General features: G+C 40.9%; 1 protein-coding gene across 4 annotated transcripts in view; it reads right to left on the bottom strand.

Moving 5' to 3' along the window:
* Window positions 1–2,650: 2,650 nt before the first annotated feature.
* Window positions 2,651–10,865, bottom strand: part of PDE1B (phosphodiesterase 1B) — a 382,256-nt gene continuing 374,041 nt past the window's right edge. For 2 of the 4 annotated variants that reach the window (XM_040425860.1, XM_040425862.1), the window contains 3 exons: window positions 10,340–10,476; window positions 6,766–6,834; window positions 2,651–5,220 (listed from right to left, as the gene is read on the bottom strand). In XM_040425860.1, the coding sequence (XP_040281794.1) occupies window positions 5,201–5,220; window positions 6,766–6,834; window positions 10,340–10,476 (226 nt within the window). In that variant the 3' untranslated portion in view covers window positions 2,651–5,200. Of the gene's footprint in view, window positions 5,221–6,728; window positions 6,835–10,339; window positions 10,477–10,865 lie in introns of all 4 variants that reach the window. The other 2 variants (XM_040425861.1, XM_040425863.1) reach the window with 2 other exon arrangements.

Below are 10,865 nucleotides of genomic sequence, written 5' to 3'. Positions count from 1 at the left end.
TATACATTCGTTTTTGCCATTTCTTGATCATAATTTGTCCAGCTCCCAAAAAAGAGCATCGAGTAGAGCAACTGAAGGAGCTTCATGTTTCCGCAGCTTCTGATCACAACAATTATTGCTGAATCTGCAACAAAACTCAGTAATATCCCATTAAGGCGTTCAGCCTTTCCGTTCTCCTGCTCCGTTATAGGAGCAGGAGAACGGAAAGGACGGATTCGGCTCATAACTGAGCCGAACGGAGCCTACAGACCCCATAGACTATAATGGGGTCCGTTAGGTTTCCGCTCAGAAGATGAGTACTTTTGTCTCCGCTCCAAAATCATCTTCTGAGCGGAAACCTAACGGACCCCATTATAGTCTATGGGGGTCTATGAGGTCCGTAGGCTCCGCTCGGCTCAGTTATGTGCCGAATCCGTCCTTTCCGTTCTCCTGCTCCTATAACGGAGCAGGAGAACGGAAAGGCTGAATGCTGATGTGAACATAGCCTTAGTTACAAGGACATGTATGACTTTTCCATTGTGCAACTCACTAAGTACTATTTAAACAAAAATTAGTGAAAAGAGAAATTAAGGTCCCATGCACACGACCCTATTTTTGGTCGGCATCTGATCCGCAAAGGATTGGATGCAGGATCAATCATTCCAAAGGGTCCTCAAAAATGCGGAAGCACACTGTGTGGTGTCCGCATCTGTATGTCCATTCCGCCATTCGCACCCCCTACTTCCCCCACAAAAAAAGTCCTATTCTTGTATTCAGGATAATAATAGGCATTTATAACATAAGGCGGGAAGTGCTAAACAGAAAAATGCGGACTGCAAAACGGATATGGTCATGTGCATGGGGCCTTTTTAAGAGGAAATTATGTGCACCACCATAGCATTCAAGGTTTGTCATTTCCCAGTGCTGTTCTCACTCTTGAAGTAAGACACCAATCCCATTTACTATAGACCGTATATTCTGTAAATGCTTCAAATGTAGTTCAGGTGATTTAAAGGGAGTCTGTCAGCAGTTTTGACCATGGTAAACTAGTGTCAGAACTAGGTAGGGGAGAGAGCATTACACACATACCATTTGTGGAACTTTCATTGTGAAATGTGACTGAACTTCAATTCTGTCAGGTTCTGCTCCTGCAAGTGCACAGGAGATGGAGCTTCACTGTGAAGTGTTCTCTGCACTGAACTGCTTCACAGCCCACCTCTGCTCTGACTGCTGTAGCATCTAACCAGGAGACCTCTATGGTTGTCACTCAGAGAGGAGGGACTGTGAATCAGCTCACAGCAAAGCTCAACCTCCAGTGCACTTGCAGGAGCATAATCTGACAGAATAAAACTTCATATTCACACTACTCCTGAAAATAAAATAAAAACTCCACAAGATTGTAATGCTCTCTCCAGCATCTATGAAGTTCTGTCAGCAGCTTAGCATAGTCAATTTCTGCATTTACTAAAGACGAATATACGCCCATCACATGTACCTTAGGTCTCTCACCTGGCAATACAAATTTTTTGAGCAACAGTAGTAGGTTGATTGGACTGTGCTGATGATGCTTGGACTAAAGTTATGATACTGTAATGGTGGTGAACTAGTGTGCACTATTATTCTTTTTCCTGTTCAGAAGTCAAGAGCCGAGATCAAATATACAAACACTGTGCGTTCTGTTTGGTGAGCCGAGCATTCAACATGAGCTGCTTTGCACCATTATCAATAACTCTTCCTTGATGAAAATCTTTGCACTGCCGATAAGCATAGCATATGGAGCATTACAAAATAAGATTGAAAATTAAGATGTACCTCTCATGGGCACATTGGAAGCAAGATATTTACAAATCTCTCCATATAATTTAACCCTTTTCTTGCTTGGGTTGCAGCCCAGTCATCTGAATCAAATACTCTTATGAAGAAGACCATGTTCTGCAACCTAATGAATGGTTAAAAAAAAAAGAGGAAAAAAACATCTATCCCCATGGATGTATGACCATAGACAAATAATGTTACATCTGTGTCATAGATTGTATATTTCAGATATACAGTGTTTAAAATATAAGATACAATTCTAAAGGTCGCTATCCAGAAGTGGTCAGGGTTCATGATCTCATCTGGTTACAAACGTCATATATGATGTATCAGGATTTAAGGTTGGGATTCAATGTGGTATATTAAAAAAACTAAACTTCTCTTTATTTATAGTGGAAATCTATAGGTGCAAATTATATTCATTTAATCGCTTTTCTTAAAAGAATTCCTAAGAAACTATATATTAAATAAAAGAAAAACCTGTTGGATTCTTAGCAAATAAATATAAATTTTGATCTATATATCCTAAACTAATCCACATTCACACTCTGAACTGGTAAAGTCACCTCCCGATTCTGCATTTCAATTCTAAACTACATTTTCCCTTTAACCAAAGCTCACCATCAGATATCCTAAGACAAGGTATCCCGACCTATAGTTAAGGAAGACTTTGACAAATTACCTCTCGAAAACATGTCAGCATATGAAAATGTCTTACATGTGTGCATATTTAAAGGGGTTGTGCCATGAAAAATGTTCTACATTTTTCAAACCAGCACCTGGATCTGAGCCATTAAGCTATTCAGTAAAATGTATCTGTATAGCGCCACCTGTTGTTTTTTCTTTTCCTCATTTATTATCCATCTCACTGAGGTGGTCGCACGCGCTCAGTATATATTTTCAACTGTCACCAGCCATATCTTCTGTTAGAAGTTGTGGCAGTTAGAGAGAAAGAGCTACAGCAGAAAGGACACACCACCCCACCCTGAGTTGCCAGCCGGAAATAAATCAAGCGGAACAATTAGAGCAACGAATGGGAAGATCTCTGGATCCATATGAGGTACTGGAATGGTTTCTAGCTTTGTTAGAATGAGATTGTCATGTTCTATATGATGTCTAATTTTCATTATTTACATCAATCATGGCATAACCCCTTTAAGACTATCTCCTAGATCCATATTCCTGCCATGAAAGCAATCACATAGGGAGTTACGTAAACACAGGAAAATCGAGAATAAAAAGATGACAAAAAGAAAAATGAAAGACATAAGAGTCACAAGAAATTGCATAACAAATCATTGCTGTTGACCAAAATAGAATATGGAAGCAAAAGTAGAATGGTAGTTCAAAGGAATGATAATGACTACAGAAGAAGGGGGCGCTGACACTTTGTAATATGGGGATTTCAACGAGTATGAAGTTACATTACATTAAATACAAGTGACGGATAACTGACACTTCAGTAGAGAACACGAGACAAATCTTTTCATCTGTCTTCAGATGATGCAAACACTCATCTAGTACATAGCTAATGCTTCCATTTCATATATATTGCTGCTAAATGGTATCTATGGGGATCTCAGTGGTACCAGTCTACACTAAACAGGCCTCTATCCAGATGCACCTGTTAGTTTTTTCATCCTTCCTTCACTGTCGTCCTATTTAGGAAACTGTCTCGGTGATACACACATCATCATCAACTCTCTAAAGCTCTTATGGTGTCAACCTGGTCTTATATCTCTAGGATATAAATTAGGAATACTCTGTTTTAACTGATTAATGAATACATATAATGAAGCTAGTAGGAATGTTTATACGATCGACAAATCATCAAATATGACTGTGGCTCAATTCTATACCCTTCATTACACCTGGACCTACAGTAGATTCAGTTTGCTGTATGATTGTGACAAACCGTCTGAAAATCTTTAACCTGAGATGTTAAACAAAAACTCAAACCATGAACTAAGACCTATTGTAGAAAAAGAGGAGCGAAAGTTTGGGGTCGGGGGTCTGAATTCATAGAAGATTCAGTAATTAATGGAGAAATTGCTATGTCCGTATTCGGGTTTCAGAAACGCTGATGAATGGATGAGTCCTTTGAGATTTGGTACAAGACACTTCAAAGCAAGGCACAAAACACAACATCTAAATCTATGACACATATAGGACAGGACAAACAAGAAACTCTCGATAATCTGCCACAGGGAATGATCACACAATGATGTAGAGGTGCTTGGCAAGGAAAATTCATTTCAGGATATCATTCAGCAGTGCTATGTAGGCTCTCAGAAAAGAGTTGTCAGAGAACTCCTGGTCTTCACATAAGACTTGTGGTGTCCTCTTGCTTGGTGGGACTTAGAGGAAGAGTCGGGATTATGGGTCATAACTGGAAAGAATATGAGCTCTGGTGTCTTCCTACCAAGGAATAATGTATACACACTCTTCTATGTGTAAAGCAGCAATTAGATAAGCATTCTTCTAATAAAACTATGGTAATTACTAACATGCTTTGGTCCCTTTTGTTTTACGAGATTACGATGACGTGAAAGGGGTGAGTCCATCATCTGACTGTATCAACCTCCGCCTTATATTCACTCTTATACTCTTTCCCTTGTAGCAGGTGCTTATTGCTCAGAATCAGTAACTCTCAAACCATTCGCAGACAGGTTAACATGATCTGATCGACAGATTTCCATGCCTAACAACTGATGATTACACATGCATGATGGTGTGGTGGCAATCCCTGAGGACTGATTTGAGGAGCACTGTTCTGGCAGAGTTCTGGATATCTGGAACTCTTTTTTTGGTGGCCACTGTTCATACAAGAAGTTTTTAATATTGCATTTTCTTAAGTTACTATACATCAGATAGTCCAACGCCATCTTCTTTGTACTGTCTTCAGATGAGATGAAGGATGGTAATTCCATTCTTTCTTTATGTCGCTGTGCATATATGAACTGTTTTATTTCCCCCTTTTTTGCATAACTCTGGAAAATGAGAACTAAGTCATGCAGAGCCTTGAAAGGTTTGTGGGAGGCAATATATATATATATAAAATGTAGATGTACATTGCTGACAGCAAAATAAAAAGAGTGCTTTTATCTAAGAGAAACAGAAAAGTAAAAGTCTGCTCTGTTTTACAAAGCAAAGGCAGTTCCATATGGTAGTACCTAAATGATCCACAACGAGAGAGACAGACCCACATAGCAGAGACAGAGAGAAAGAGCTGTGCAATGATCTGTGGGTCACCCACACACTGTCACAGACGGTGGGATTCTAAGGGTTGTCTAGTTCCCTGAATGCCAGATGTTCTGTGCGTGCCAAGGGACCTGCGACTTCAGATCCAATCTCTGTATTTGCTGTGTCCTAGTCCTTCTGTACTGCAGGGAGGGGATCTGGACCTCTATGTGGATGGAGTAGTACCTAAGCCAATAAGAGAGGAAGAGTTGTCAGAAACATAAAATCAAACACTTAAAGGGCATCTGTCAGCAGATTTGTACCTATGAAACTGACTGACCTGTTACATGTGCACTTGGCAGCTGAAGGCATCTGCGTTGGCCCCATGTACATATGTGCCCGCAACTGATGTGCCCTCTGCACTTTGAGTGATAGAGCCAGGCAGGGGCGTAGCTAAAGGCTCATGGGACCTGGTGCAAGAGTTCAGTTTGGGCCCCCTACTTTGTGGCAAAGGACAGGGAAACACATAGCCTTCGTGCCACCTGAGGCAAAAATTTAAACAGCATCCCCCTCAATCCAAATTCTTGACCTAACCCCATCCCTTCAGCCAGAGGTGTAACTTGACCAGCATGTACTTTCTATAATACCAGTGTCCTCTTATATACCACAAGGGACTTTGGGCCCCCTCAGGCTCCTGGGCCCGGTAGCGATTGATACCACTGCACCCCCTATAGCTACGCCCCTGGAGCCAGGCAGACATGCCTGGTACTGTCAATCAAAGTGCAGAGGGCTCAACAGAGCCTCTAGAAGTAATGGTAACGCCCCTGTTGCTCCTAGAAGCTCATTTGTATATATTAAAACTTAATGTTTCTCAGCAATGTGAGCACATATGAACATGGGACCAAAACAGATGTCTTCAGCTGCCAACCGCACATGGAACAGGTCAGCCAGTTTCATAGGTACAAATCTGCTGACAGATGCCCTTTAACAAGTGTATAGAACAATTAATCCATTTGAAAATATCTAGGCTAGATAAGCTACAATATAGATATTTATAACACATTGGATACAACTGCTGATCATCCAAAGATCGCACCCTTTAATGAATAATAGTAGAGAAGATTAGGAGGTCCAGTTTTTCTTGTGACCTGACTGCTATAGACTGTGGAATGACTGTGGGCAGGGTGGTTAGATTTTCTCTAAAACTCATTTATAGAGAATAGTGTTGAAAACAAATCCTTTTAATGACTATGTGTTTTAAAAGACGAATGGTCAAACTGGTTCAAGCTAGTTCAATTAACCACAAGTTATAATAGAGGTACTGCATGGAGAGGAGCATCTTTACTACACAGGGTGCATCCTTCAGGCTGCTGCAGATGTAGAATGTAAAAAGGTTGCTTGGACTATCATCTGCTGCACCCATTTTTGCAAAGTGTTCCTTGGATGACATGTTTTCTTTGTTTTTCATACCAAATTTCAAGGGTGTTGTGCCTGGCATACTTACTATTCTGCTTAAGGCACTTATGTAGGAACTGGTGACATGGTGGTTCCTGTTATAGTCCAGTCTAATAACTGGTTGTAGCAAAACGGTGGTGAGTACTTAGCCATATGCTGATGTGCTCAGATTATAATCTCCAGGTCCCAGCTCTATAAGGTTCATACCGTGAACAGCCATGCACAAGGTGAGCTCAATCCAAGGCTGTACAAGCCCTAATGGTTCTTCCTGTCCTAAATCCCTCTCTCTGCGTCCCTACCTGATGTCCATGGAAACTGTGCACTAGTCCAGGTTACCATTTTCCTCTGTGCTATTCTCTTCCTCACAAGGTGAAAGTTCATCCACAGACGCCTGGTTTGTGATTCCTGGAAATGGAATTATTAGACATACCTTATAGTATGTTCCTCCTTTATATATAAAAAAAAACAAGCAGTGTAATGTACAACTTTAACCCCTTTTGTACCAAGCCACTTTTCACCTTAAGACCCAGACGATTTTTGTAAATCTGACATTTGTCACTTTATGTAGTAATAACTTTGGAATGCTTTTACATATCCAAGCCATTCTGAGACTATTTTCTTGTGATATATTGTACTTCATGTTAGTGGTAAATTTGAGTCAAAATGTTTTACCTTTATTAAACAAAAATGCAAATTTTAGGACATTAGAAGGCTTAGAAGTTTAGAAGCAATTTTTTAAAGAACCAATTCAAAGTTTATGGTGTTCCACAAGAATTAAAGGAAAATGGGGGTGAAATTAAAAAAATTCCCTTTTTTTGGCTGATTTTCCATTTCAATCAATTTTTCCTGTAACATAGCAAGGCGTTTCAACAAAATAAACCTCAATATTTATTACCCTGATTCTGACGTTTACAGAAACACCCCATATGTGGTTGTAAACTGCTGTATGGGCACACTACAGGGCTCAGAAGGGAAGGAGCACCATATGGTTTTGGGAAGGAAGATTTTGCTGGAATAGTTTTTGAGAACTATGTTGCATTTGAAGACACCCTGATGTACCCTTATATTGGAGCCCCCAAAAAGTGACCCAATTTTGGAAACTACACCCCTCAAGAAATTGTTCAAACGGTTCAGTGAGCACTTTGGCCCAACAGGTGATTCATAGAATTTAGAAACACTTGGCTGTGAAAATTAAAGTTTACATATTTTACATGAAAACGTCGCTTTAGGTCCACATTTTTCATTTTCACAAGGGGTAGCAGGAGAAAATGCACCCCATAATTGGTTACCCATTTTCTCTAAATAAGTGCTGTATGGGCAAACTGCAAGGCTCAGAAGAGAAAGAGCACCATGTGCATTTTAGGCCAAGTTTGGTGATTTATATAGCACTGACCAACAACTGCAGAAGCTCTGAGTTGAAATATAAAAAAGACACCCCAAGAAGTGATCCCATTTTAGAAACCACATCCCTCACAGAATTTCCAAGGGATGTACTGAGCATTTTGACCCCACAGGTGTTTAGCAAAAAATCACAGCAGATGGTGCAATGTAAAAACAGAAAAAATAAGTAACTTATTACAGTATTTTTATGCTGTGCTTCCTGATTTTATAATCTTTTACCTGGACATACACCAAGGCTCAGTAATAAATGAGCACCATGTACATTTTAGGCCCAATGTCTTGATTTATGCATGTTGTGCTGACAACTGTAGAGACTCTCAGATGAAATAATAAATTGACCCAAGATGTGAGGAAAGATGACCAAAAAATGTGTTGTTTTGGCACAGTTTTGTTTTCTTTTTCTTTTTTTTACGGTGCTCACCTGTGGGGGTAGAGTCTATAAAATTTTTATAGAGCTGGCTGTTACGGACACAGGAATACTCTATATTTCTATTTTTCACAGTTTGAAATGACTTGATTATGGGAAAGGGGCACTTTTTTTTTTACTTGAAACTTATTTTTTTATTTTGTGTGCCCCTAGTGCTGAACGTGCTAGCGCAGCTCCTGCACCAGCCTGATCAGCGTGCCGCACATGTACGGTGTTGGGACTTAAATCACTGTCCTCAGCGCTGTACATGTACAGCAATAGGACTCTATGGGTTAATCAAGTTATCTGCACATAAATGAATCTAATATATTCAGTATATTTCTAATGAAGTTTGAACAAATATTTCTGAGTCTGTTTTTGAGTCTGCTTTAGTGTAATGTACGTCAAATATATTAAATGTCACAGACTGTTTGATAAATTTGATGCCGCATCTCAGGGGCACTGCTAGGTTAAAACATTCGGGGCCTGGGCCCCTGATGTTTTGTCCGAGGCCCTGAATGTCCTGCCTGCCAGCTAGATACAACTGTATTGCCGTCCTCAGGACAGCAATACAATTGAATCTAATGCACTGGAAGAGCTGAAGGACCTGTGGTGATGTCACCATCATGTGATCAGTGCAGGAGAGGACGGCAGTGAAGAGGACAAGTCCTGGGGGAAGAAGCTGTGGTGATGTCTGCTACATGAGGAGAGGTAAGTGAAGGGAGAGGCAGAGTAATGCTGGTAGTTGTGGTTATTTAACTGCAACTGTATGATAGGGCTGAAGGGAGTGTATGTTGGAGGTGGCTGTGGGAGGGAGGGATTTTACTTACATGGGACGAAATGTAGAAGGCAGCTGTGGGAGGGGAATATGTTATTTACATGGGACTGAATGTTGAGGGGGTGATGTTTACATGGGATTGCATGTTGGAGGCGGCTGGGGATGGGGTGATATTATTTTCTTGGGACTGTATGTTGAAGGCGGCTGGGGAGGAGGTGATATTATTTACATAGGACTGTATTTTGGAAGAGGCTGTAGATAGAGAGGGAAGTTATTTACATGGGACTGTATATTGAAGGGGGCTGAAGAGATGGTGTGATGTTATTTACAGTACATGGGACTCTATGGCGGAGGGAGGAAAATAGTGTTATTTACATGGAACTGTATGTTGGAGGGGCTGAAGGGAGGGGAGTGATGTTATTTACATAGGACTGTATTTTGGAGGGGGCAGGAGAGATGGTGTGATGTTATTTACATGGGACTGTATGGGGGAGGGAGGAATATAACTACAGGGGGCACTGCAAATCCAGAGGACATTATAGGCATTCTTATTACTACTGGGGGCTCTATAGGAGGGACTTATAGATCTGCCTTATTTCTACTAAGAGCACTCTGGGGGCCTTATTACTACTGAGGGGTCTGTACAGAGCTTTATTACCACTGGGGGAACAATAGGGGGCCTTATTTCTGCTGGGGGCTCTGTGAGGTTATTATTAATACTGGAGAGCTCTTATACTAATTGGGCAACTCATGGGGAGCATTATCACTGTTGGGGACAGTATTACTAATGGGGCCATTCTTGGGGAGCATTATCACTGTTGGGGGCACTGTGGGGGCCATATTACTAATGAGGGCATTTTAGAAGGGAATTACTATTGGTGGGACTATGAGGAGCACTCTTACTATGGGGGCACTATTATTTCTTCAGGATAGTATTTGGGGTTATTGGGGGGTACAGCGAGCAGCAGATTAACACTGTGGGGACTCCAGGTTGGGGGATGATGATAGAAATGTGAGGAAGCTAAGATGTCTGTGTGTTACACTCTGCAGAGACGAGGCGCAGCTGAAAGAAGTTGTACGGACCAAATGGAGAAGTTGATGACAGAGAAGATCTACATCGGAGGAGACGTCACCTGGGTGTGACAGGTAGCATCTCTTACCTGAATATGTGATAAAGGTAAACCATTGCCCTTTATCCTTTAAACTTAAATTCATGCCTCAGCTCAAACAAATGATGTCCACAGCATACTACATATATGTAATCAGAACACCGGGTCCTTCTAGTATAATGCCGTGTTCCCTGCATAAAGTAATAGGTGTCTCACCACTGGCTGCTCTTTCTTTCCACTTCTGCTTGTTCTCCTGAATGTACTTGGCCCAGGTTGACCGGAAGCTGTTCAGATCTGCATTAATGTCTCCTAGCTCAGATTGTTCATCCAGGGACAGCTGCCTCCATTGAGAGCTATGATTATAATAATTAAATGATAATGGGAACAATTTCTAAACAACTATATCCATATCAATATCTACTGCATTTAAAGAGGATCTTTAACCTCTCCTGACATTTATAAAACGCACCAGACTATAAGACGCAGCCCAGGTTCAGACAACAGAAAATTAGAAAAAATATTTTCTAGGTCCTTTTTGAAGGGAATGTGGTTTACTTAAGTGGAGGGGTTAAGGTAAGTAACTTTAGAGGGTAACATGGGGAGGGGGATAGTTTTGGTCAGCTCTTGTTACCCTTACTGTGTCCTCTGCTGACCTCAAACAGCTCTGCTACACCCAAACAACTCTGCTACACCCATACAGTTCTGTTACACCCATACAGGTCTACTACACACATACAGCTCT

Source organism: Bufo bufo, chromosome 3 (genome assembly GCF_905171765.1).
Source record: "Bufo bufo chromosome 3, aBufBuf1.1, whole genome shotgun sequence".
NCBI classification, from domain to species: Eukaryota; Metazoa; Chordata; class Amphibia; order Anura; family Bufonidae; genus Bufo; species Bufo bufo.
This window is presented reverse-complemented; position numbering and strand designations above follow the sequence as displayed.